We start from the raw sequence: 27,544 nt of genomic DNA, 5'->3' as shown, positions 1-27,544 counted from the left end.
CAGAGGGCAGGCGCCAGACTATAGCATGTGACTTGTCCTCTCCTGTCTCTTTGATTTACAGACCTCCTCAGTCCTACCAGGTTTCTCCATTTAGAAACAAGGACACCCTGCTTTCTTGGGCACTAGGGGCTTCCACCAGGTAGCAGACCGCATCCTGTTCTCATCTCTAATGCTGCTGTCACATACTTTCCGGAGTTTAGCAGGAATGATGAATGTGGCAAGTCTCTGTGTTACAGGAGGTTCCGATTCATGGTGACTTTAATGTAGAAAGCCATCTGTTTTCCCTGGTCTCAAGGTGGTTCTGTTGTAGGACAAATCTGTAATCAAACTTGCTTTAAAAATCTTTTCTTGCACTCACTAGCTGTGGGACCTTGGGCAAGTGTCTTCACCTGTCTGGGCTGACGTTTCCCTCTCTAAAATGGGGATGGTTAAGGATCACTGGAGATGCAGCGCCTGCCTAAAGCTGTACTCAGGTGGCAGCTGCTTGAGGATAAGGTTGGCTTGGTGTGACTGATGTGGGGGACTGTTGCCCTTTACGTCAGCCAACTGGGTGGGCCAAGGTCAATGAATGTTTTTCTCTATTCCCCACCCCCTACACCACACTATTCATGCTTCTGCTCTGTTTCTGGATCCCTACAGGAGCACCTTCTGCTATTCTTGAATTAAAGAATAAAGGGTCAGTCATCAAAGATGATGCATCCCTGGGGACTGGGACATGGGGTAGCTGATGGAAGGGCTTTGTTTGATGGATCCCTGTCTCCTCCCCTCCCCGTCTTTTGGCTGTGTTGCTGCCCAGCAGAGAGGGGTTGGCTCTGAGTGAAGAGGAGGTGGCAGCAGTAGATTCCCAATACAATTTTCCTTTCCCTGCGCCCCACAAACTTCCATCTGAAACAGGCCTGATGAAGCTGTCACGTTGCCTGCCTGATTCATCCCTTCCCTCTAGGCATAGCCAGTGAGTTTGCTGGGTGTGTTTGTGAATGCAAACTAGAGCTCCTGGAAGGCACTGCAGAGTGGGGCTAGGGCTCCCAGCACCTCACTCTTAATCTAGGTCACCACCCTTATCTCTCCCCGAGAGGCTTGTTCTCTCACCTCTCTGCCAGGACCTCAGGGGCTCCTGGGTTCTGTGTTGCTTCCCTGGTTCCTGGGGCATCCAGCCTTACTCCCCTCCTTTTGGTGCTGTTGAGATTGTACTTGCTCTGTCAGCCACCAGGGCAGGTATACCCTGATCCCAGGCTTTGGTTGCTGGCTCACCTCTTGTCACCATGCTTTGCTCTTGTCCTTTCACTTCTGAAAGTCTTTGCACTAAGCATTGTCCTCACAGCTGAGCCTGCCTTATGGTCTATATTCTTCTTTTCTTGGTCACAACCTATCCAGCTGTCTTTGCACTTTTGGAGAAAGTGGTTGACTTTACAGATGCTCCACCAACAGAACTTTGAGGTCATGGCCCAGGCCCACCATAGCCCCCAACCCCTACCCTTCCAGTGCTTCCTCTGTCAGGCATATGACTGACTGTGCATCATTCCCCTCTCTCTCCTCTCTGCCCCAGATCAGTGGACCATTCCCTGCCCGGATCCTCTCTCTCCACAGACTTTGGCAGCTGGCAGATGGTAACAGGCTGTGGCAGTATTCAGGAACGGGCTGTCCTGCACACAGACTCCTCTCTCCCTTTCAGCTTCCCGGAGGAGCTCCCTAACAGTTGTCTGTAAGTGTCTTGCTTGAGAAGGCAGGATGCTCCCCTGCCCATATCAAAAGCTGGTTAGCAAACGAGTGCTGGTTAGGAATGAGGCAGCAGCTGGCTCCAGGGAGCTGGCCTGAGATCCCTGCCCCACCCTAGTGTCTTAACTAAGTATACCTTGCTGCTCATGGACCCAAGGTATGAAGGAGGCCTTATGGGCTGCTCAGAAAGTGCGCTGGAATGTATTTCTCCCCAGCCTCCAAACCCATCCACATGTGTCTCGGGGCACACCCTGAGGGAGAGCTGGCTGGACTGTAACTATAGAAGATTCTATTTCTGTCCAAGGCTTTGCCTGACAGGAGAATCCTTTGAAAGCAGAACAGTGGGGAAGTGAAGGTAGGTGTATGGTGGAGACTAGAGCCAGAATGTTGCTGGGTTAGCCCTAGGGCTGTGCTCCTCCCCATTAGAACAAAGGATTCCTAGCCAACCCCACCTCATTTTTGTCTTCTGCTTTTGCCTCTGGTTAGGAAAAAATTGGATGATGATACTAAAGCCCAAGCTTATAAAATCCTCTCCCTCCAAATTTCAATACTGGGCTTCCAACTTGATCAGCTGCCTCTGTGGCAATCACCTGCCCCTTGCCTGCTCTGCTGCATCATAGATGTCAGGAGTGAGGAGAGCCTCTGGTGGCCTGGCGAGCTTCTGCCAGCCTGCTCCTTGGCTGTGGCTGCCTGAGGGCCTTCACCTCCCTACCATGGGTGAATGAATTTCAGGGGCTGGGGATGAATCCCTACCACCAGAATCCAGCTCATACCCACCAATGCTGACAGATTGGAGGCAAGTTGCCCTAGGGAGTTAAGATCCCTACTGAGGGCAGGCAGCAGCTGGACCTTGGGATTCCAGGATGGCACTCACAGGCCCTGCAGATAGAAAGTAGCCCAGGGACTTCAGAAGCCACTAGTGCCTGGTACAGCCTCTGTAGCCAAGCCCTTAAGCCAGAAACCAGGTCCCTATCTTCGATTTTTGAAGGATTAAAAAAGATAGTTGTCTGTACCTTTTTGAAGGGACTTTCTGTTTCAGCCACACTGGCCTAAGAGTTATCTCTGGAGTAAGTAGACATCTCTGCCCGTGCTTGATAGCATCCCTCACTTACCTGGCATTAGCTACTGAAATAGGCAATTCCAGTCCCAGATCCTACAATTTATACCTCAGGCAGCTCTCTGAGGTCCTAGCTTAGAATTCTGGTTGGTTCTGGTGGTTCCCAGAGGAGAGGACTAGGTTCTATGTGACTTCATGGCTTCCAGTAAATCTCATGGCCTCCAAGACTACAGGGAGGGGTTAGGGTTAGGATTGATTCCTGGTGAAGTCACAGTATGTGACTTCAGTGCTTGGGCTTTATTAGGGAAATTTAGTCCAAATCCTAGCTGCTCTGCTCACCAGCTGTGTCTTGGAGTGTCAGCCTTGACTTCTCTGAGCCTATTAGCTCATCTCTTGAGAGAAGCTAATGGCATTGTATTAGCTGTATTCCCTGCCTATCCACTGCCTACTGTGTGTCCACAAGTGGATCACATACCCTCTCTGGACTCCAGTTTGTTGTCTCTAAACAGGTTGTGACCTTTCCCCCTCTGCCTCCCAGAAATGCTCTCATATGGACCTTTGGATGTTCCCTGTGAATACAAACTACTAGTTGGACTTTCTCCTGGTCTTATGCTCTAAGAAAAAGATGAAGATGTACACATGGCCTCTAGCCTGTGTGAAACCTGAGAAAGTAAAGAAGATCTAGGGCCATGCATCTCCCCCAAGTGCCAAGAGATACTTTGGAGTTATTCATGGTATTGCAGGAATCCAGTATCGGCTCCATTTTCTTAGTGCTGCTGCGAGAGTTATTTGACTTCTTTCTCCCTAGAACAACCCCCCCCCCCCCCCCCCCCACATACACACACAACACTTCACTGCCACCAGCCTACTTTCCCGAGGTTGGCTCTCCCCATACTTACCCAGGACTGTCACTTGTTATCATACCTGCATCTGTTCCCCAGGCCCTGGAGTGCAAGTCATTTGGGCTTGGGAATTGCGGGCATTTCTGACAAATTCCTGCGAGGGATTATGCAGGGATTGGTCTCTTTCGGAAAATTTTGGAGAAAGTTAGTAATCGGGGCTAGTCTTTGTACTTAGGTGGATGGGAACATGAGGCTTCATTTTATGTAGGTGTGTTACCTGTCTCCCTCCATTTGATTTTCTGACCTTTCCTCTGATTCCATATCCCTCCCACCTCTAGACTGCTTGCCTTTTAGTCCAGGGGTTGGGTCTGGCTGGTACCTTAGGCCTTTTCTATTAAAGAACCCTTCAAAGTGTCAAACAGCCTCATGTGGAATTCACGCATTGATGAGCCTCTTCTTGACTTGTATTTCCAGGCCAGGGAGAGAAGAGGGGCTTATCTTCCATGATCAGTGCCTGTAGAAGCCAGAGAAGGAAAGTACATGGAATCAAAACAGGAATACTGCTGGAAGTCAGCACTCTCCCAGTTGTTTACCTGGGGCCACAGTGACTGAAAGTGTAGCTAGAATTTTGGGGGTTTCCAGTGAGGACCGTGGCCTCTCCAGGGCACTGCCAAGAGTTTTCCCCAGGATGCTCCAGGTCCTGGCCTCAAGAAAGCTGAGGTCCTTGCTTGATGCCTGATGTTAGGGTCTCTCCCTACAATTAGATGTAAGACTTGTACCTCAGCTTGTTTTTACTAAGGAATGAAAGCCAACAGCTGTTGGAGCAGACTCCCTCCTGCTTGGTTTCTCTCTCCCTAATTATCACAGAGATGGTTGTTCCCCATAGAAAGTCAGCCAGTGCCCCAATAAAAGGTGCTGCTTCTAGGTAGGAACAGTAACCTGAAAACTGAGAGGAATGGTTTAAGAGGGGAACAGGATCAGATATTTGGGGCCTGAGCCATAGGGCAGTGTGACCAACAGGACAGATGTGGGTCGTGTGCTGTGAAGACAGAAGGATAAGCACTGTGGCATGAGGATGGGGGTGTTGGGTCCTGCCCCATGGTAATGCCTGCATTCTTTCTCCCTCTCCACAGGCTTGCAGCCCTGAGTGAACGGGAGACTCGGCTGCAGGAGGTGCGCTCAGCCTTTTTGGCTGCATACAGCAGCACAGTGGGGCTTCGGGCAGTAGCCCCCAGTCCCTCTGGTGCCATTGGGGGCCTACTGGAGCAGTTTGTCCGTGGTGTTGGACTCCGGGGCACCAGCAGCAGCACCTTATGAAGCAGCCAACCCACAACAGTTTTCTGCTCCTTTCTCACCTGAGCCCTGAGTGGAATCAAAGCCATGTCTGGCCAAGGGGTGCTTCAAAGTTGGGGGAAATGTCCTCACTCCCCCATCTGCATCATGCATATGGCAGCCCCAAAGCCGAGGAGGGCCAAGGACAGGGTTCTCCAACCCCTGGCTTCCTGACTGGTGACCACCACTCCTCTCCGTCACTGCCTCCCACCCACCCTACTCTTCGCCAGGATTCCCACCAACTCAGAACTGTGTGGGGTTTCCCTGGGACCTTGTGGAGGACAAGACTTCTCGAAAGGCACCTCCCGTCCATCTTGTTTCCTGGGGAGGAGGGGGTCACCTGCACTGAGAATAGGCAATTTGACACATAAAATAAAATCAAAGTCTTTTTGAACAGCAGCTCTCTGTCATTTTCATTTGGCTGCTGTCTTGGTGAAGATATTTGGAAGGTCTCACTGTCCTTTCTTGTGCAGGAAGAAGGGGTTTGGGGGGTGTAACTCAACTCTTGAGCCATGATAGTCTCCTCAGTGAGATGGGAACTTCTAGTCACAGGCCTTTAAGGGGTGAAAGCAGTTGTCCTCAGGCCTGAGTAGGCCTGAGTCACCCAGGGAGTCTGTTTATCCACGCAGATTCTTAGGGCTGCCTGAAATTTAGACTTGAGGTTACTGAGATCTTCATTTAGCTGGAAATGGGGGGGGAGGGGGGCTTCATTTTTAACAAGTTATGCAGGCAACACAGTCCTGCTATAGATGACCTGCAGCCCCTGCCTATGGTGGAAGGACTGGCTTCTGGGGCTTTGGAGGCAGTAGTTGGTGTGAGGAGGATGGATCTATGTGACCACCCCCCCCATCTACAGCATGACCTAGAGTGGGTTGCATCCTCACAGAGTGTCTGCAATTGCAACACGGTGAAGTCATGAGGGTTCAAAGACCTGGGTAAAGGGCTTTGCACAGTGCTGTTAGCCACCACTTACTGAGCTCTGGCTCTCAATACAAAAGAGGTCATTGGTGTGAGTGCTTAGAGGAAGGAAATAATACCAGCAAACATTTCTTGAGAACTTACTATGTATAATCCCCTGTGCTAAATCCTTCCCATGGATTATCTCGATAAAATTTTACAACATCCTAAGTAGGTGCTGTAATGGCCTTTCTACCAATGAGGAGACTGAGCCACAGAGATGTTGAGTAACTTGCCCAAGGTTGCACAGCCAATGAGAACAAATGTGTAACTCTTCCCATTCGGATACCTAGGCAGGGCTGTAGTGGGAAGGGGCAGAAGCAGATTGTTGAGGGAGAACTCAGAAGAAAGTTCCCAGTCGCCCACCAGGTGCCCCAAACCCTTCAGCACCGTGGACAGGTCTTCAGGAGGCTCGGGTTTTGCCTCAGAGAAAAGCACTGGAAGGACTCTCCCAGGGTGTGGGTTGGAGTTGGGGTCTGGGTAAGGCTCCCGGCTGGCCCGAGGCTGCTCCAATGAGGCGGGGGCCACCCGCAGGGCTGGGCGGGGCCGTGTTGCCTTCTGGAGTCGGTGCCGCGGGCGGCCACAGTCCAGCCGCGAGCGGCGGGAGAGCGCGCGGTGCTGGAGGGAGTGCAGCCACCACCACGGCTGCCCCTGAGCCGGCCCCGCCGCTGCCGCTACCCCTAGCTTTCCGCCACGCCGGCCACCCGACCAGCCATGTCTCTCAGCGGAGCCTCTGAGCGCAGTGTCCCGGCCACCAAGATTGAAATTACCGTGTCCTGCCGGTGAGCTGGCCAGCTGGAGAGGGCTTAGGCACTGCCCCAGCCCCAACCGGTTCCGGGGCTCGGCGCGGACGGGGGCTAGACCCCGGGGGGGGGGGCGGGGAGAAGCATCTGGGGCAGGAAAATCGTAGATGCAGACTCCGGGTTCGGGAGGGGATTTCCTTGAGCAGCCACATCCGCAAAAATGGGCTCACTCAGCCTGCGGGATCAAGAGATGGGTTGCGGGGATCAGTAGATTCTGGGCCCCAGGAGGACAAAGTTCTGGGGCTAACCCTCATTCCTGGGCCCCTGGAGACAGTGTGGACGTGTTAGCGTCCAGCCTGCAGGGACGCGGTCCTGGGGCTGAGATTTCCGGTGCTGTCCAGGGTGCTAACAACGCAGACTCCGGCGGCATGTAGTAATGAGGACCGGGAGGTGCGATTTGAGCCTCATGCCTCCACCGGGTGCCCAACTCAGGGCAGAGTCGAGGCGGCGGGCTTCAGAATGACCCGCCCTCTGTCCGTCTGTCTGTCGCTTTCTCTAGGAACCTGCTGGACCTCGACACCTTCTCCAAGTCCGACCCCAGTAGGCGGCACGAGGACGGGGTGGTGGGGAACTTGGTGTGCGGGTGCGACGGAGGAGCAGGGAGGGGTGCGAACTGACCTGGCGTCCTTCCCTCCCCGCCCCCACTCCCGCCCGCAGTGGTGGTGCTTCACACGCAGAGCCGGGCGAGCCAGGAGTGGAGGGAGGTGAGTCCAAGAGTCCTCCTCCAGCCCAGAGGTGCCCCCGGGAATCAAACACCCCCTTGCAGGCCCCAAGCTGACTCTCGGCACCCCCCTTCCCATCCCCCGATCCAGTTTGGACGGACGGAGGTGATCGACAACACGCTGAACCCAGACTTCGTGCGCAAATTCGTCCTTGACTATTTTTTTGAGGAAAAGCAAAATCTGCGCTTTGATGTGTGAGCCCCGCCCAGAATTCTGCTTGGACCGCCCCCCCGACCTGGATCCACCCGAAATTCTGGCTGGCCACACCCCCACCTGGCATCCCGACTGGTTCCTCCCCCAGGCCCAGTTCGGTCCCACCCTGAAGTGCCCCACTCTAGTCTTAGCTCCGCCCCCAAGTCTAGCTTGGCCCTACCCTCAGGTCACATCCAATCCAGTTCACTCCCCGAGCCTGGTCCTGCCCACAGCTCTGCTCCCCAATCTAGCTCCACTTCGGTCTAGGTCCCCTACTCCCCCACCCCACCCCCACCCCTGCCCCCAGCAGGCCCCGATTTGGCCTCGCCCTGGCCTGACCCTCTCTGAATTTGGCTCCTACCCTAAAGGAGATCCAGGTTTAATTCGGGTCCACCCACAGTTTTAACCGGCACTCAAAACTCGACCCCTTTACCAGCCTCTCTCCCACGAGCCCCACCCCACCCTGGTTCCACTCTCTTTCCAGGTACAACGTGGACTCCAAAACCAACATCTCCAAACCGGTGAGCTCGCGTCCCCTCGCGGTCTGGGCACACAGGCGGCGCTCAGTGTGTTAAACGGCCCTCGTTAGAACCCTCGTACACCTCAACCCCGTCTCGACTTTCTTTGGTCCCAACCCACCTTTCCCGGCCCTCCTTTCCTGCTCCTGCCTCGGTTTCCCACCTGTGCCTCTTACTCACTGCTCCTCTGCCTTGTCGCCGCTGCTGGGTCCTGCAGAAGGTGAGGCTGCCCCCCTGCACGGGGTGGGGAGGGTGGAGGCGAGGGGTGGGTTAGCAACCTGGAGAGCAGCTTAAAATAATGGCAGGACCAAGAAGGGCAACTTGCCAAGGACCCCCTCCCCCTTCCCCCCCTATTGTTGAAAGCACCGGTAGGGTGGTGGTCCTTGCTATGTCCCACCTTCTCCAAACAGCTGGGCGTTCCAGCTGGGCTGGGCTGGGCTTTTCTCCAGGGCTGGGCTGGGCTGGGCTTCTGCGCCCCCGTCCCTCCAGGCCTTGCTGACTGCACATCCCGATGCAGGATTTCCTGGGACAAGCGTTCCTGGCCCTGGGAGAGGTGATTGGAGGCCAGGGTAGCCGCGTAGAGCGACCGCTCACGTAAGCTGAACTGGAAGGGGTGAGGGGGGAAGGGTGGGTGCCTCCAAATTCTCCTCCCAAAGACCGCGCTGATTCGGCAGCAGTGGAAGCTGGGCTTCACCCCTGGTCAGGAGCCTTCAATGGTTCCCATCACCCCCCGCAGGGAAACTCTAATCTCTAGGATTTTGCTAAAGTCAGTCTCAGGCCTGACATGTCTTCTCTCTCCTCACTCTTTTTCTAAGTCTTTCAACCTTTAAGGTTCACTTCCAAGCCCTTCTCCTCCCGGAGGCTTCCACTCACTAAGTCAAGTCCTCTGGAATTTCCATTACGCACTAAATATTTATTAGGACATTTCATATGCCATCCCCTGTGCTAGGCACCAGGGATATATCAATTCCATAAATATTACTGGGCATATACTCTATGCCAGCCACTGTTTAAGGGGCTTAGGTTGTAATGGTGAACGAAACAAAGATTTCTGCCGTAGGGGAGCTTATACTATAGAAGGAGTGAGGGTGAGACTTACAAAATAGACATAATAAATAAGTAAATTACATAATATATTAGAAGACAGTAAGTGCCGTTGGAAAAAGGCTAAGTAAAGCAGAATTAGGGGGATTGAAACTAGATGGTTAAGTAGGCCTCTTGGAGAGGTAACTTTGGAGCAATGGCCTGAAGGAAGTAAGGGAGTGAGCCATGCAGATATCTGGAGGAGGAGTGTTCCAGGCAGAGGAAACCGCCAGTGCAAAAGCCTGATATGTTCAAAAGCTGCAAGAAGCCAGTGTGGCTGGAGCCAAGGGAGCAAGGGGGAAGAAAGGAGGAAGTGATGCTGGAGAGTTAACAGTGAGGGCCTTATAGCCACTGTGAGGATCTGAGTTGGGAGACACTGGAGGGTTCTGAGCAGAGAAGTGACATGATCTGACAGTGCTTTCAAAGGACCATGCTGGCTGCTGGATTTAGAATAAATCTTGAGAGGGCAAAGGTAGAAGCAGGGAGCCAACTGGGAGGCTGTTACAGTAATCCAGGGTGGTAGCAGCGAAGGGCGGGGGAGGGGAGAAGTGGCCAGATTCTGGATATATCTTGAAGGTGGAGCTAACAAATTCCTGACGGATTAAATATGGATGTCAGAGGAAAAGAGGAGTCAAGGATGACACCAAGGCCTTTTGCTTGAACAACAGGAATGATTGAGTTGCCATAAACTGAGATGGTTTTTTTTTGTTGTTGTTGTTGTTTATTATATCTTTATTGATTTCAGAGAGAGGAAAGGAGAGGGAGAGAGAGAGAGAAACATCAATGATGAGAGAGTCACTGATTGGCTGCCTCCTGCACGCCCCCGACCGGGGATCGAGCCCACAACCTGGGCATGTGCCCCGACCAGGAATCGAACCCCAGTCACCTGGATCCTAGGTCGATGTTCAGCCGCTGAGCCACACCTGGCTGGGCTGAGTGGTTTAAAAAATTTAAAAAGTAAGGGAGAAGTAAGTTGGTGGAGAATTCAATCAGGAGTTCAGTCTGACTTACTGAATTTCATAATTTTTTTTTAAACATTTTTTAAAAATATATCTTTATTGATTTCAGAGAGAGGAAGGGAGAGGGAGAGAGAGAGACAGAAACATCAATGATGAGAGAGTCACTGGTCGAGCCCGCAACCCAAGCATGTGCCCTGACTGGGAATCGAACCCTGATCGCCTGGATCCTAGGTCGATGCTCAACCTCTGAGCCATGCCCAGCTGGGCAGAATTTCATAATTTTTATTAGACATCTCAGTGGACAAGTCAAATAGGCAAAAAGATACCTGAGTCTTAGATGCTCTTTAAGGTCATAAGACTAGGTGAGCTCACAAAGGGAGTGAGGAGAGAGAGAGAGAAGACCAAAGACTGAGACTCCAGGAACTGGGATTAGAAAAGGAGGCTAAAGAGGCATTGATGAAGTAGGGGGAGAACCAAGAGAAGGTGGCGGTGTCCTGGAAGCGAAGGGAGGGGCGTGGATCAAGGAGGAGGGAGTGGCCACCATGTCAAATGCCTCTGCAGGCCACACACGGTGAAAATTAGGAATTGGCCATTGGACTTAGCAAGATGGAGGTCACTGTGACTCCGGCAGGCATAGTTTTGAAGGAGAGGACAGGCATAGTTTTGAAGAAGAGGACAGATGGAGAGATTTAGAAAAGAGTGAAGAGAGGAATGGCAGTCAGGGGACTGCTTGATGGGTCTTTGCTGAACAGTAGAGGAGAAAAGGAGGGGTGAGGAAAGCGAGGTTAAGAATAGGTTTGCAATTTTTTAACATGAGAAAAATTATACCATATTTGTATGTTAACGGGAATGACCCAATAGAAACTGAAAAACTGACATAAGAAAATGAGGAGGAATTGCTGGAGCGATGTCCTCGTGTAGGTAGGCAAGGGGATGTGGAATGTAGCACACAGCGGAGGGATAAATAGACACGGACAGTCATTTATAGCGATGGTAGGAAGACAGTTGTGTGGGTGAAGATACTGGAGGCAGGGAGGCGTGGTGGTGGGTCTGTGGACAGTATCTTCTGGTTGCTTCAGCCTTGTCAGAAACAAGGTCATTGGCTGAGAGCGAGGGTGGGGGAGGAGGTTTTTCGGGTTTGAGGAGGGTGAAGGAGCGAAACTTCCATCTAGCAGAACTGAAGAGTGAAGGATCTTGGGATGTATAGTATGATTAAGGAAGGACCCTCTTGAGGTTTGTGGTCATGCGTTTAAAATAAGACCAGTTAGAGCTCTGGCTGGGTAGTCCAGTTGATTAGAGCATCGTCCCCATACACCAAGGTTGCGGGTTTGATCCCAGGTCAGGGCACATGCAAGAATCAACCAGTGAATGCAGAAATAAGTGGACAAGTTGATGTTTCTCTCTCTCCCTCTCCCTCTCCCTCTCCCTCTCCCTCTCCCTCTCCCTCTCCCTCTCCCTCTCCCTCTCCCTCTCCCTCTCCCTCTCCCTCTCCCTCTCCCTCTCCCTCTCCCTCTCCCTCTCCCTCTCCCTCTCCCTCTCTCTCTCAAATCAGTAAGTAAGAAGTTTTTAAATGAGACCAGTTAGCATGATTATATGTTTTCCTCTGGCCATATTCAGTTGCATAGGTGTAGTATAGGTTAGGCAGAGAATTGGATTTAACTAGGGCTGTGGGTCTGCCAAATAAGTATATTGAAGTGAGAGAAGGGCAAGAGAAAAGGGTAGGATGCAAGTTGGCGATTATTATAATCATTGACTGGAATTCACATTGGGTGAGGTGGTAAGAGAGAACATCAAGGACGCGAAAAACAGTGAGAAGGCAGTAGGATTGGTGACTGTCCTGGATGTGCAGGTGAAGAATCCCTGTACTCATTACACTTATCTTTTTAAAGCACAAAAAGTCAGAGATTGAAGAGGCCAAAGAATCGGTTCAACATTCTCATTTTAAAGATGGGGAAAATCACATAGCTAGTTAGAGCCAGGACTTGAACCCAGAACACACGTGACCTAGTTTTCTCTCTCCCATACTTGGGATAGATCAGGGTTCACAGGTCCATATCAACAAGGTTCCTGACTGCTTGGAAACCCAAGGCAAGTTGGGGATGGGTGTCCTGGTATGCACCCTTCATGCACATGCGTCAGGAGAGGTTAAAGCTTCCCTTGACTTTTTTATTTCACTCTTCACAGACTTTGGAAAGCACAGCATCTTTGACTTAACAAACCAGCCCTTTGCTCCAGGTCTGGATAGAAATTCCTCTACCTCATTCAGGACTGCTACATCACACTCTACTTGCCTGTTGGCTTTGACATCCTGCCTACCCCTGGAAGCTTCCTGAGGGTAGGGTCTAGCAGGGCTGGAGCATGCCAGCTGACAAATTCATACCTAGCACAGTGTCTGGCATATAGTAGATACCAGGGTCTGCTTTGAGAAATATAACCACCTTCGTGTCTGCGCTCATTCAGATCTCTTCACAGCCCTGAGAGGTGGGCATGATTCTCCTCGTGGTCTGGGCACACAGGCATCACTCAGTGTGTTAAATGACCCTCTTTAAAACCCCCGTACACCTCATTTCATAGAAGAAAGAGCTAGGGCCCAAACAAAGGAGGAATAACTTGCCCAGAACTCTAAATCCTATGTCTTTCCCATGCTACCATTATGAGGTGTCCACAAAGGGTATATCAACCCCATACTTCCAGACTATAGACCCCTCCCCAGTCAAAGTTAAGCCCTTCCCCACTAGGAGCCACTCAGGACAGAAGGGTACACACTTGGGACTGTCAGTAAATGACAAATTGAATCCCTTAACCCACCAACCCAATCCCAGATTGGCCACCCCAATCCATGTTGCCTACTCTCCCCCTCACAAAGAGGCTTTTTCTGCTTCCAGGGGTGTACCAGGCAAGAAGTGTGGGACCATATTGCTGACTGCAGAGGAGCTTAGCAATTGTCGGGTTAGTAAGGGCCACATGCTAGACCCAGGAGGCTTGCTTCTCTCCCCAAACTCCCTTTAGTGGGCTGTCTGAGGCTATGGGAAATATGAGGTCATTAGCCCCTTCATTCCTAGGACATTGCTACTATGCAGATGTGTGCAAACAAGCTGGACAAGAAGGACTTCTTTGGGAAATCAGACCCCTTCCTTGTGTTCTACAGGAGCAATGAGGATGGCACGTGAGTCATTACCATCTCCAGTGGCACCCGCCTCCCCCGCTGTGACCATGAGCCCATTAGGGCTCTTAGGCTGGGCATCTTAGACTCCACCAGAACCTGAGTCCAGCACACAATATGTGCTTAACAAGTGGGAGAATCCCAGAAATCTCCAAGAGTAAGAGGCACTCTCTTTGGGCTCAGTTCCTACCCAAAGTTTTAATCCTCTTGCTCCTCTCCAGGTTCACCATCTGCCACAAGACAGAAGTTGTTAAAAATACACTGAACCCTGTGTGGCAGCCCTTCAGCATCCCTGTGCGGGCACTATGCAATGGAGACTATGACAGGTCTGCTTCAGCATAAGTTAGGGACTAAGAAGACAAGGGCATGAGAGTGGGGCCCCAGAATGATGGTAGAAGGGTCATAATAGTGTTGGAAGATCCTGCTCAGTGAGACACTGTTTTGGACATGGAGATGAGTGGATGGGGAAGCAGATGGATAGCCACATGGATGGGTAGGTAGATGGATGGACGGACGGACGGATGGAAGGGCAAATGAACAAATGAATGAAAAGGTACATGGATGAACTGTTAGATGGATGTATAAACTGGCGAATGGATGGATGGGTGTTATAAGAGGATGATTGGTGGACAGAGTGGGGAGACAGATAAATGGATAAGTGAACTGATGGCTGGATTAATGGATGGATGAGTGAATGGATGAATGGATGGCTAGCCAGATGAGAGACTGGTGGGGTGGATGGCTAGAGAGGGGTGACTGGAAAAGCAGGAGGATAAGTAGGTGGAGTGACAGGTAGATTGATAGGTGAACAGATGAATGGATGGTAGATGGATGGCTGGATTAGTTGATGGATGAGTATAAAGTAGATGAATAGGCTGACCATATGAACTAATAAATGGGCAATATGAAGATAGGTGGGTGGGTGGAAGGATAAATGGGCATATAAATGGTTATAGATGAATGGAATATCAGATGGACAGATACCAGATGGTCCGGTGTTTGGTTGGGTAGATGAATGGACAGACAGATGGATGCTTCTATGCATTAATGAGTCAGTGAATGGCTGAATATATAGTTAGATGGATGGACAAAGATAGGAATTAATATGTAATTGGACTGGCAAATGTATGGGTAAATGGGTGGCTATATGTATAGATAGATGGTTGAATAGACTGCCACATAGATAGATGGACATATGGGGATGACTCAGGCATAGTAGTTAAGAACAAGGTCTTTGGAACCAGGATGTCTGAGTTTAATCTCAGCTCAGTTATGATCCTTAGTCAAGTTACTGCTTTTTTTGTACCTCAGTTTCCTTATCCAAAACGTAAGAATAGCCCGGCCAGCTTGGCTCAGCGGTTGAGCATCGACCAGGAGATCAAGGTTTGATTCCCAGTCAGGCCACATGCCTGAGTTGTGGGCTTGATCCCCAGCAGGGGGCATGCAGGCAGCAGCGAATCAGTGACTCTCTCATCACCGATGTTTCTATCTCTCTCTCTCCCTCTCCCTTCCTCTCTCTGAAATCAATAAAGACATTTTTTTAAAAAAAAGTAAGAATAATAGTACTTTATAAGGTGGTTGATAAATGAGACAATCTGTGAAAGTGCTGGGAACAATGCTTGGAATATAGTAAGACTCAGTAAGTGGTAAAGAATAGCAACAGTGGTACAAATAGCAGTAGTAATAGCAGTGGTGGTGGTGGCAGCAGATAGTTGGGTATTACGCATGGACTGATGAATGAATAGATAGGATGGGTGGACGAATGGGAGGAACATTGATGGAAGGACTTACGGGTGGATGGGAAGATAATTTGTGTACGGTAAGGAAGTGGGAGTGTCTCTAAGATGTATCGTACACACCCAGCCTATCTTTATCTTTTGCATTTCAGAACAGTGAAGATTGATGTGTATGACTGGGACCGGGATGGAAGGTAGAACTGCCCTCTCCTGTCCTGAATCCAAACAGTTCTCTATAATATGTAACGCATTCACTGGCACCCTCACCGCGGCTTTGGGAATCAGGAAGGGTGATGATAGATACCAGGACCTTGGGTACAACCAATTCTCTCAGTTGTCTCTCTAGTACAGTCTCTTCCCTTCTCTTTTTCTTAGCTTGGCCACTCTTCTGGCCCCAGCCCCAATGCCCTGCAGCCCAAGTAGAGGCAGGGGATAGTGAGAATAAAAGGCTGTTTTTAGGGCTGGCTCCAATACAGCAGCAGCTGCTGCTCACCCACCCCTGGCTTCATTGCAGCCATGACTTCATTGGTGAGTTCACCACCAGCTACCGGGAGCTGAGCAAGGCCCAGAACCAGTTTACAGTGTATGAGGTGAGAGATCCAGCCTTGCCCAGGTTGCCCAGGTCCTCCCTCCATCCCAGTGTGCTCTGTCTGTAGTTCCCTCCCTCTGTTCCCACCATCACTATTATCTTCCTCACTTAGGTACTTAACCCTCGGAAGAAATGTAAGAAGAAGAAATATGTCAACTCAGGAACTGTGAGTGCTCCCTGGAGCTCTGACCCTCCCTGAATCCTTCTGTGTCTATCTCCATTGATACAGCATGACAAATGTTGGGGGTACTGGAAGGCTGTGGGCACAGATTACTTGGATTAGTACTGTTGGGCACAAAGTGGCACCATTAAGTTTTTCTCTTTTTCCCTCAACTGTGGAATTTTTTTTATCTCTACTCTTTTGTAGAATTTTTTTAAAAAACCTAAACTGTATTTCCCAATTTAATATACTTTTAGAAATCCAAATATGTTTCTGACAGCTTTCCCTTTTTGCCCTTTCTGAAACTGAACAAGGTGAGACAGGGTATGGCAGGGGGTGGCATCATGTGTCCCTTCTGCTACCCAACTGTCCTTTCCAAAGTAGCAGGGCTGCCTCTTCTGCCCCACAGGTGACGCTCCTCTCTTTCTCTGTGGACTCTGAATTCACTTTCGTTGACTACATCAAAGGAGGGTGAGTCACAGGCCAAGCTCTGGGCTAAAACAACCAGTTCCCCCCAGTTCTGTGCCTTAGTTTTCTTATTCATGAATTGTCAGGGTCCAATGAGATCATGAAGATAAACTTTAAAACACTTGGCAAACTATAAAGTGCTCTGTAAAATGCATGGTGTTGCCAGTTTTAGTTCTCTCCCTGAGACTTCATCAGGAGTTGATGAGGATTGGCCTGGATTCCAAGATAGAGATAAGAGTTCACCTCCCCAGGAAGCTTCCAGACCCCCCTGAAGTTATGGCTGCAATGAGGCCATGGATGGATGAGCAGCAGCTGCTGCTAGCTTGGAACCAGTCCTAAGATTCCAGACCAGTGGTCTTCAAAGGTCGCCCCAGTACTGTCAGTGGGACCCATACAAAAGTTATGGCCAGGCAAGAGGGAGAGGTCACAAAAGTGGGAAAAACCAAGCAGACTATAGGGACATTCTGCTTGGTTCAGTGGAGGCAGGCAGACCTGGGAAAGATGCTTTGCTTCTCTGATCCTCACTTTTCTCCTATGTAAAGTGGAGATGTTACTTACTACTTCAGGGCTATAGTAAAGGTTAAGTTAAATTACATGTAATACACTGTCACACAGTAGGCATTTAATTCTGCTACCTGAAGTGTGTTCCATGGACCAGCAGCATCTCCGTCACTTGGCAGTTTGTTAGAAATGTAGAATCTCAGGTTCCATCTAGACATCCAGATCAGAATCTATATTTTAACATGATCCCCAGGTGGTTTGTATGCACACTAGTGTTTGAGAAATCCTAGAATAAAAAGTATTAGTCCCTCACTTCTCAATCCATCTACTTCCCTGACAGGACCCAGCTGAACTTCACAGTAGCCATTGACTTCACAGCTTCTAATGGTGAGGCTTGGTTCGGGCAATGGGATATGGAGGAAGTCCTTAGGATTGGCCTGGATTCCAAGATAGGGATAAGAGTTCACCTCCCCAATAAGCCCAGGCTTGAAGCAAAGCCCAGCCAGGCTGGTCCTGGGCAGGAGTGTTGGGGGGAGATTACTGGGTATAAGGGAGGGCAGAAGGCACAGGAAAATAGGTGCGTAAATGGATCAAGAAAATTGAAAGGATAGATAGCTCAAGAAGTGGGTAAGTAAATGAATGAATGGGAGAGAATAGGGGTGTAAGGAGAGATGGATAGATGAATGGGTGGTGAGTGATGACTGGACTGGTATACAGATGAACAGAGAGGGTAGACGGGTTGGTGAGTGAGGACAGTAGGATGCATGGATGAGCATGTGGGTGGACAAATGGACAGATGTTTAAATTGGGGGCAAAAATGGGTAAGTAGATGAGGAATGAATGAGTGGACAGGTGGATGGATCCATATGAGGATAGACAGGCAGGTGAATAAATGGAATGGGTAGGGATGAATGGGTGGGTGGGCAAAAGAATATGGCTGGATGGATGGAAGGAAAAGGAAGAGAAATGGCAGGTGGACAAGTAGATGGATGGATGGATGGATGGATGGATGGATGGATGGATGGATGGATGGATAAGAGAAAGGAAAGGCAGATGGATATAGGTGGACAGGTCGACTGATATATGGATTTATGCCAGCGGATGGGTGAATGTGTGGGTAGATGGATAAATATAAGGGTTGGTGAGCAGACAGATGGATAATTGAATATATGGATGATTGGGTAAAGTAATAAGGGAGTACACGGGTAAAGAGTGGATGAATGGATAGATGAACGGATGCATACAAGGATAGGCAGATGAATAGATGGATGAGCAAGGTGGCCACAAGGCTGAGGCTCCTGTGTCCCTACAGGGAATCCCCTGCAGCCCACCTCCCTGCACTACATGAGTCCCTACCAGCTCAGCGCCTATGCCATGGCCCTCAAGGCAGTGGGAGAAATCATCCAGGACTATGACAGTGACAAGCTCTTCCCAGCCTACGGCTTTGGGGCCAAGCTGCCCCCAGAGGGACGGATCTCCCATCAGTTTCCCCTGGTATAGTATGGGCCAGAGTCTACACTCCATGCCCTGGCACCCAAGTTGACAAATTTCTTCTATTTACATTTCTTCTAAGGGTCATGGACCTGCAGAGGAGCAGGAAGCTGTGATAGGGTAGAAGAGCATGGAGGGGGAGCAGTGCTGGAGTTTGGAGGGGAGCATGAAAGAGTGTGATGGAAAAAAGAAGAAGTGAGCTGGGATCAGAGCACTACTGGGTATACCCTGCATGGGCTCAGCCCAGCAGGGCATCTTTCCTGACAGAACAACAATGATGAGGACCCCAACTGCGTGGGCATTGAGGGCGTGCTGGAGAGCTACTTCCAGAGCCTGCGCACAGTGCAGCTTTACGGGCCCACCTATTTTGCTCCAGTCATCAACCAGGTGGCCAGGTAAGGTAACCAGATGGGGTTTAAGGAGAATGAGGGGACCCAGACAGGGAACCGACTTCCCAAGGATAGTTAGGACCACTCTTAGTGAACTTGGGCTGTGGGGAGAGGGTGAAAGTTTGTGTTAGCCAGCCTTTGGTATAAAGAGGTTATAAAATGCCTAATCCGGGGTCAGAGACAGTATCAGCAAACTACCCCAGCTCCATTCCCTGGGAAAAACTGAAGCTTCAAGTTTGGGGAAAAGAGAGCAAGGCCTATAGCACAACAGTTAAGTCACAAGCTTTGGCATCAGATCTGGGAGTGACCCTGTTTCCACCACTCACTAACCATGTGATTTATGCAATTTAGCCTCTCCAAACCTCCATTTCATCTTGTAAATGGGTGTAGTAATGGATGTAACAATAGCTCTTTCTTTATAGGGTTATTGGGAAGTTACAATTAAACAACAATGTAAGAATTATTAGCACAAAGCCCTGGCTGGGTAGCTAAATTGGTTAGAGAGGTTGTGCCAATATGCCAAGGTTGCAGGTTTAGTCCCCGGTCAGAGTACATACAAGAAGCAGCCAATGAATGCATAAATAAGTGGGACAATAAATTGATGTTTCTCTTGCTCTCTCTAAAATCAATAAACACACACATACATATCGACAGCCTTTTCCTTATGCATCCATAACTGCAGTCAAATTACATGTAATATTCCACTACTGATTTTTTCATTTCATATTGGAGCCTGACATATTCTTTAGTTGTTATTCAACAGACTTCTTAAATATTATCTTGGGCAAGTTCACTGATCCATTCATTCATTCATTCATTCATTCATTCATTCATTCATTCATTCGATAAACATTAAGAACAGGGGCAATGTAACAGGAATGTAGGATGTGGAGTCAGGGTAGCTCACACACCTGCTCTACCACTCACTCACTCTAAGACTTTGGGCGAGGCTCTTAACCTCCCTGTGCCTGTTTCCTCAGTTGTACAATGGGGATAATAATATCCACATCACAGGGTTGTGAAGACTAACTAAATACTAAATTAATATCTGTCGAGCACTTAGAACAGTTACTGTCACATCATAAGTGCTGTAGGTGTTAGCTATTACTGTTACTATTATTATAGTTATTACTATTCAAAGGGCATCTGCTGTGTGCTCAGTTCTCTGCTGGGGCACTGGAGACTCACAGATGAATCAGATCTAGTCTCTGCCCTTGGGAGCTCCCGCCTTGGTGCAAGAGACAGAAATATAAATAAATCATCACCTTCTGTAGGCCAGAGCTTCCCAGACTTTTCCAGCAAGTCGCCTGTCAGCAAAGGCAAGCGACTGCTTCCCCCAGGGGAATCTGGGGGCACAGCTGAAGGCAGCCAGACTGAAAATGTCTTTGAAGTCCCTATATTTCATTTTAAAAATTCATACAAGTTTTATATTCTTCTCACACTGTGTCCATGTTTGCTTTAATTTAGGGGGAAAAAAGTGTTTTAAGTGTACATAGAGCGATCTAGCTTTATCCACAGGATCAACACACTAGAACGGATGCTCCAGGCATTCTGTTACCTTTGCACAGAAGCTGCCCCTCTAGGCACACAGGCTGGTACCCAAATGGGTGTGAGAGCCTGTTAGCAAGGGCACGTAGCCCACCTCAGTGGGCAGTATCCTAGAGGACAGAGGGAGAGAAGGGGAGGATATGACCTAGTCTGAGAAGCCCAAGGCAGCCTACTCGGGAAGGGCACTGCCAGGCTGCGTCTAGAGGGCAAGCTGACCTTTATCAGAGAAGAGAGTAGAGTAGGCCTGACAGAAGGACCACATGTGGAAAGCACGGAGGCGTGAAGGGGCAAGCTCAGGGAAGAGCGAACAGTATACTAGGATCAGAATGTGCCTTGTATGTGGAATGGAGGAGTATCCAAAGAACAGCCTGGGAATGGAGAGAGGACATCAAGAGCTCAGGCTTTAGGCTCAGTTAGTCAAGCATGGGATTGGACCATGACTTCACCATCCCTTGGGGATGCTACTTAATGTCTCTGAACTTCAGTTCTCTCATTTTTTTTTTTTTAAATCTGTCTTTAGTGATTTCAGAGAGGAAGGGAGAGGGAGAGAGACAGACAAACATCAATGATGAGAGAGTCGTTGGTCAGTTGCCTCCTGCACGCCCCCTACTGGGGATGGAGCCCACAACCTGGGCTTGTGCCCTGACCAGGAATAGAGCTGCAATCTCCTGGATCATAGGTTGGTGCTCAACCACTGGGCCACACTGGCCGGGCCAGTTCTCTCATTTTAAAAATAGGAATAAAAATGTGCCTACCTCACAGAATGGTGGTAAGGGTTAAATTAGATTATGTATGTCAAGAGTGCATCTGGGATCACAGATGACTTCATTTTTTTCTACCCAGTAGCCAAGTGGGGCACAGACTGGCTTCCCCCAGCCAGTCACCCATCTCAGAGGTCTAAATGGCCTTGGTAATGCGAAGTATCTACAGGGAGCCACAAGTGTACCTCTCATGCCCCCAAACCCTTCCATGCCTCCCACTGCCCCTGGCTCACAAATCCCTTCATGTGTGGGCCCTCACCCACTGCGCCAGCATCATCTCTCTTCTGTAGTCCTACATATACCACCTAGAACATACATCTTGGTTTGCACATGCAAACCTCTCTCTGGAACACTTTCTCCTTTACCTCCCCCCCCCCCCCCACACACACACACCTTCATCTGGCTAACTTGTACTCATTTTTCAGGACTTAGGTTAGATGTCATGTCCTCAAAGCCCTAACCTCAGTGCATCATAATGATCTAAGCATTCATCTCCCCAGGACAATACCCTATTCTCTATTGCATGCTCAGCATCACGCTTGGTGCCTGCCACATAGCAGGTGTGCAATGGTACTTGTAAAACAAGTGATAGGAAATGGGACCGGTCCAGGCCTATGAAGAGGCTGTGGCTAGAATTCAGAAAGGGAGCAGGGGCTGCTAAGAAAAATTCTAACCTAATCCTACCCTAGGCGCTGGGTAAACTGAGCCATAGCTACCTGAATTCTCCACCATGCTTTCCTCTGATTTTTTAAAAATTAGGCTTAAATGCCAGCACAGTCCAATAGAACTTGCTGCAATGATAAAAATGTTCTATATCTGTGATGTCCAATATGGTGGCTACCAGCCACATATGGACACTGAACACTTGAAACGTAGCTAGGGTGAACAAGGAACTAAATGTTTAATTTTATTTAACTTAATTCATTTAAATTTCAATAACTACTTGTGGCTAGGAACTACTTTATTGATAGTGTAGTTCCATCCTTTCCAACCCACACAGGGACTGAGACTGGATATCAAGAGACCTGGGTCTGCCATGACCTTTGTGCTCTCTCAAGGTCTTGTTTTTCTTATATGTAAAATAAGGGGACTGGACTCAATTACTTCTGAAGTCCTTTTCAGATGGAAAAATCTTGGATTCAAAGATTGATGGGCTCAGCTGGTGTGGCTCAGTGGTTGAGCATCAACCTATGAACTAGGAGGTCATGGTTTGATTCCTGGTCAGGGCACATGCCCAGGTTGCAGGCTTGATCCCCAGTGGGGGGCGTGCAGAAGGCAGTTGATCAATGACTCTCTCATCATTGATGTTTCTATCTCTCCCTTTCCCTCTCTTTGAAATCAATTTTTAAAAAGAGGTTATCTCTAATAATCTCTTATATATATTAAAAAAAAAAATGATGGAAAGAGAAGGAAAAGGAGTTCTGGGAGCAGCAATTACACTGGCTGATGACCCAGCAGCTCAGGAAATGGGATATGTTCAGCCAAGGGAGAAGGGAGTAAGGCGAAATAGGTGAGAAGAGAGAAGAATGGAGGCCTTCAGCCTTTGGTCATGCTCTCGTATAAATACCAAAATCTTTCCACCTCAGCCACATGGTTCATTCTGCTTTCCTCACTTTCTGGGCTCCAGACAGGGTGGGCTTCCTTCAGTTGCATCACAGGACTTTTGTCCATGCTGTTCCTTCTGCCTAGAATGATCCCCCCTTCATTTAGCCTCTCCTTTATCCTCAAACACTGTTTCCTTAAATAAGCCTCAATGACCTGGACTATGTCAGGATCCCCTACTAAACACTGTCACAGCAGTGTCCCTTTCTATCACAGCGCTCGTCACAAGTGTAATTTTATACATATTTCAGTGATACTTGAATCAATGTCTGCCTCCCATTGAGAGGACTGGGATAGATTTGCTTTTTCTCATGATGTACCTTTAGTGCCTAACACGGAACCTACCATAGTAAGTGATCCACAAATGTTACTGTAAGGATGGCAGGCAGGGGGAGGCAGCCAGGTCTGGGGAGGGAGTATGAGCTCCAGAAGCCCCAGTCCTTGCCTGCTAATTACACACTGGCTGTGGAAGCTCTAGGAGTGGGGTGTTCCCGTTGGCCTCTCTGGGCTTTCAGCTGGATTCTGTTCTTCGCCTCTCACCCAGGGCTGCAGCCAAGATCTCTGATGGTTCCCAGTACTATGTTCTGCTCATCATCACCGATGGAGTCATCTCTGACATGACACAGACCAAGGAGGCTATTGTCAGTGTGAGTCTGAGGAGGGGGGCTTGGCAGGGAAGGGCCACTATTAATAACTGTGAAGTAGTTGAGATTTTAATTTAATATTAATTTAAATTAAATTTAGCCTAAATTAATTAAATAATAATTGTGAAGGGGTTTAAAGCTAACAATTTAGTGTGCCAGTTTCGTGGATGCTGGCAGAAGACACAATATTCATGAATCAGGGACAAAGAACTTTGTTCTTCCCAGCAATAGCAGTAGCTTGAGTATCAGCATTTTCTCTTATTCTCTAAGCCCCAATTCCCACAAGATGATGTTAAGAGGGCCAAGTGACACCTGCATCCAGTCAGTTGCATTATAGGAGAGAAACCCTGAGCTTAGGGGACCCCTATCTTTTATAATGGGCAGTAAGCATGCCTGCCCTTTGTTCCAGTGTGAGACTTTATTATACTGGACATTAAACAAATGTGCCCTTTGCTCTAAAGAAAGACACTATATCTTTCAAGGCTGTATGATATGCAGACATCCTTGCAAAAATAGTCGGGAACAAAAGAAATCAGTGCCTCTGCTTGCAAGATGTGCAGAAATGTAACACATGCACAGAGAACTGCTCTCAACAGTCACCTCCCTTATTATGGCTACTCACCCCGGCCACTCACCTTCTTTCCTTCACAGGCCTCCTCACTGCCCATGTCTATTATTATTGTTGGTGTGGGACCAGCTATGTTTGAGGGTGAGTAGGATGGGGGTGTCCATGAGTAGAACCAAGAGTTGGGGAAAACAGGGGAGAATCTGGGCACCCAGGCCTAACTCCCAAAAAAGAGGATGGATGCCTATGTTAGACCTTGGCCAAGTCACAGACCTTTTCTGGACCTGTTTCCTCATCATAACCAAGACTGTTAATCTGAATACTTCCCTCTTGGGATTCCTGGGAGGGTGGAATTTGTGGGAAGGCATAACAATAATGCCATAACAATGCCCAGTATTTGTAGGACTTTGACAGCCATTAGACGTTCTCATATTCACTCCAAAGGGGATCTAAGAGGGAGGTGGGCAGCATGGGTTGGTGTGGGAAAGGTCAATCAGTTGAGGGGTGTCTTTTTTGCAGCAATGGAAGAGTTGGATGGTGATGATGTGCGCGTGTCCTCTAGGGGACGCTATGCTGAGCGGGACATCGTTCAGGTAGACTTGACCAGGGAAAGGAAGTCATGGTGGGAAGGAGAAGCTAAGGTGGCAGATACTCTACCTTCTGCCTTCTTAATCATCCACCTTTCACCCCTCACTCTTTCAGCCTTCCTGCTTTCATTGAACAAACTCTTTGTGAGAAACAGGCAGGTTGATGTAGCCATTGTGGATCCATAGTATACAAGACCCCCAAGGCCCCTGCCATCTAATGGAGGCAACCAATAATAATCACATAGCTAAATATCTCATTAGATTGTGATAAGTGCTCCAGAGGAACAGCAAATGCCACTATGAGCGCCTATAACAGGGACCTGTCTTAGGTAGGATAGTCAGGGAAGGCTTCTATGACGAAATGACATTTGGGCTGAAACCTAAACCTGTAAGTATTACAGGCAGAGGAGCAGCATGAAGGAAGGCCCTGAGGCTGAGAAGAATTGGCCCAATCATGGAAAAGGCAAGATGCCAGGGTAGCAGGATCACAGTGAGTAAGAGAAAGGGGAAGTCAAGGCTTTGCTGATCATGGTGAAGAGTTGGGGTTTTGTTCTTTAAAAGTTGGAAAGCTCTTGACCGATTTTACCAGGGAAGTGAGATGGTCAGACTTCCATTTTAAAAGGATCTCTGCTTCATGGAGGGTAGACTGCAGCAGGGTGAGAAAGAAGGGAGGTAGAGCCATTAGTGAAGAAGCCTTTAAGTAGCAGTGATAAGAGGATAGGGATCTGGAGGGAATAGAAGCAGTGAGGATAGAGAGAAGCAGCAGGTTCAAAAGGTTATTTAAGAGAAATTTTACAACTGACTATCTGATTAAATGGTGATGGAGAGTGAGGGGGGATGATTCTGTTTTCTAGCTTGATCAACTAGGTGAGTAATAGTCCCATTAACTGGGAAGGGGAAAGCTGAAGGAGGAACAGATTTGGCAGAAAGGGTTAGAATTCAGTTGTGAACACATTGGATTTGAGGTATCTAACACAACTCAATGGAGATGTGATACAGGCAACTAAATATGTGCTTCTGGACCTTTAAGAAGAGGCTAGGAATGAATATATAAATTTGGGAGTCACCAGGGAACAGTTATTAAAGTGATGAAAATGTACAAAATCACCCAGGAAGAGAACTGAGAGAGAAGAACCATGTTTAGAGATAAGATAGAACCCAGAGGAATGAGGGGAGGGGAGCTTATCCAGAAAGGTAGGAGAAATCCAGCAGTGTGGTGTGTCAAGAGTGGGATGTGTCCAGGAAGATTATCATCAAATGTAACGGAAAGAGAAGCAAGACAAGGACTTACAGTTACTACCCATTGGACCAAGTTAGGAACATGGGGCTGTTGACAACGATACCAAAAGCCCAAAAGCAGTTTCAGTAGACTGCGTGAAGCCAAACTGGAGTGAATTGAGAGTGAATAGAGGTGGAAAAAAAAATAAATGGGTGGAGAAAAAGCAAAAGTAGAAAGCCTTCCAGGATAGGGGGATATTTGGAAAGAGATGTTAGGGGTCAAAGAGGAAGCCTCTCTACTGCCCCTCTTCCCCACTCCCCTCTCCTGGCCACCACTCACACCTGATTATCTGTGCCTGTCCTAGTTTGTCCCATTCCGAGACTATGTCGACCGATCAGGGAACCAGGTGCTGAGCATGGCCCGACTAGCCAAGGATGTGCTGGCGGAGATCCCAGAGCAGCTGCTGTCCTATATGCGCACCAGGGACATCCAGCCTCGCCCCCCACCCCCTGCCAACCCCAGCCCAAGCCCAGCTCCAGAGCAACCCTAAGGAGCCTACTTATCCAATGCCTACAATTTGTCCACCTGCTTACCCACTGCTTCTGCTGAAAGCCAGAGGCACCTGGAACCCGGAACTCACTGGGAGGCCAACTTGGAGGAGCAGTGCTGGATGGTCAAGTCCTCTACCCCCTCACCCACAGAAAGGCCTGGCACTGTCACCACCTCCCTGCCTTCATGCCAATAATAAAGCTGATAATAATAATTACTCCACCTCTGTCTCATGGGTCTTGGAGAGGGAGACTAGGGGACCCAGGGCCTGGCACCACACGAAGAGGAGGGAGCAGAGACTGCTTCAGCTTGGGTTTATCCCCATCCTAATATACAATCATCCAATAATTTCTTCAGACACTCTACAAACACTTTCAGAAGTGATAAATAAAACTGTGTGTATGTTTTTGCTGAGAGCAGAGAGAGGCCATAACTTTCATCAGACTCTTAAAGCGGTTCCTGACCTCAAAAAGGGTCAGCTTTAAGATGACTGTATTTGAGTATTCACTACATATCACATACTATGCTAGGTGATTTATAAGCATCATCTATTTAATCCTCACAATACTGTGAGGTAGGCACTATATTTTATCTCCATTTTACAAACGAGGAAACTGAGGCTCAGAGAGATTAAGTCACTTATTGAAAATAATTTATCAGTCTGACTCCAGATCCCAAGATCTTAACAACCAAACATCTTCCGGAAGTGTTGATTTTATTAAGATGGGTTTTGTTTTTTGTGGTTTGTTTGTTTGTTTGTTTGTTTATTTAATTTCAGAGAGAGGAAGGGAGAGAGATAGAAACATCAATGAGTCATTGATTGGCTGCCTCCTGAACGCCCCCTGCTGGAGATCCAACCAGGGCATGTGCCCTGAACCACCATCTCCTGGATCATAAGTTGATAGTCAACCGCTGAGCCTCACAGACTGAGCAAGATGGGGTTTTTTTTGGAAGACACTGTATACAAAAACATACATTACAGTGGGTCAAATGCAAGGTTTGCATTAACATAAAATAGAAGTTTTCAGATCCTTTGGGCTTTTCCCCAGAATCCTGAAAGACCCTTTCTCACTCCTCTTTGATGGCAAAACTGGAAAGGCTCAACGACAAGCATGTTTAATAAGTGGACACTCCCTGGCACCAAAATTCTCCAAAGCCCCCAAGAACTGCTCATAAAGCTTTGGAGCTGCGTTTTACAAATAAGAAATTTGAGGTAGGAAGAATTTTAACAACTTGCTCTAGTTCATGTAGCTACTAAGCGTCCAGCCACATTAAAACCAGTTTTTGCTTTTTTAAAAAATTTATTTATTTGAGAGAGAACAAAACATCGACCTGTTGTTCCCACTACCTATGCATTCATTGGTTGATTCCTGCATATACCCTGGCGCAGA

The 27,544-nt window shown here is 48.6% G+C and overlaps 2 protein-coding genes across 7 annotated transcripts in view; both read left to right on the top strand.

Moving 5' to 3' along the window:
- Positions 1-5,343, top strand: part of MTMR14 (myotubularin related protein 14) — a 46,404-nt gene extending 41,061 nt beyond the window's left edge. For 2 of the 4 annotated variants that reach the window (XM_016209963.2, XM_016209962.2), the window contains exons 18-19: positions 1,547-1,702; positions 4,749-5,343. In XM_016209963.2, the coding sequence (XP_016065449.1) occupies positions 1,547-1,702; positions 4,749-4,932 (340 nt within the window). In that variant the 3' untranslated portion in view covers positions 4,933-5,343. The remainder of the gene's footprint in view (positions 1-1,546; positions 1,703-4,748) is intronic. The other 2 variants (XM_087824988.1, XM_016209964.2) reach the window with 1 other exon arrangement.
- Positions 5,344-6,359: 1,016 nt separating this feature from the next.
- On the top strand, positions 6,360-26,154 carry CPNE9 (copine family member 9). 3 transcript variants are annotated; one of them, XM_016209980.2, is made up of 21 exons: positions 6,619-6,686; positions 7,207-7,247; positions 7,365-7,411; positions 7,520-7,623; positions 8,106-8,142; positions 8,357-8,359; positions 8,657-8,733; positions 13,067-13,130; positions 13,244-13,347; positions 13,566-13,670; positions 15,233-15,274; positions 15,595-15,670; positions 15,782-15,835; positions 16,239-16,300; positions 17,139-17,185; positions 18,111-18,292; positions 18,557-18,684; positions 23,134-23,236; positions 23,885-23,942; positions 24,318-24,391; positions 25,969-26,154. In XM_016209980.2, the coding sequence occupies exons 1-21, from the start codon at positions 6,619-6,621 to the stop codon at positions 26,152-26,154; spliced, it is 1,662 nt and encodes a 553-aa protein (XP_016065466.1). The 3 variants fall into 3 exon arrangements, with proteins under 3 accessions (XP_087680780.1, XP_016065466.1, XP_087680779.1); XM_087824654.1 differs by lacking the exon at positions 8,357-8,359 and having other exon boundaries at positions 6,360-6,686; positions 7,520-7,534; XM_087824653.1 differs by lacking the exon at positions 8,357-8,359.
- Positions 26,155-27,544: the final 1,390 nt, after the last annotated feature.

The sequence above is a fragment of the Miniopterus natalensis genome, chromosome 15, assembly GCF_054644295.1.
Source record: "Miniopterus natalensis isolate mMinNat1 chromosome 15, mMinNat1.hap1, whole genome shotgun sequence".
In the NCBI taxonomy this organism is placed as follows: domain Eukaryota; kingdom Metazoa; phylum Chordata; class Mammalia; order Chiroptera; family Miniopteridae; genus Miniopterus; species Miniopterus natalensis.
The sequence above is the reverse complement of the archived record's forward strand: the minus strand, read 5'-3'. Positions and strand labels throughout refer to the sequence as shown.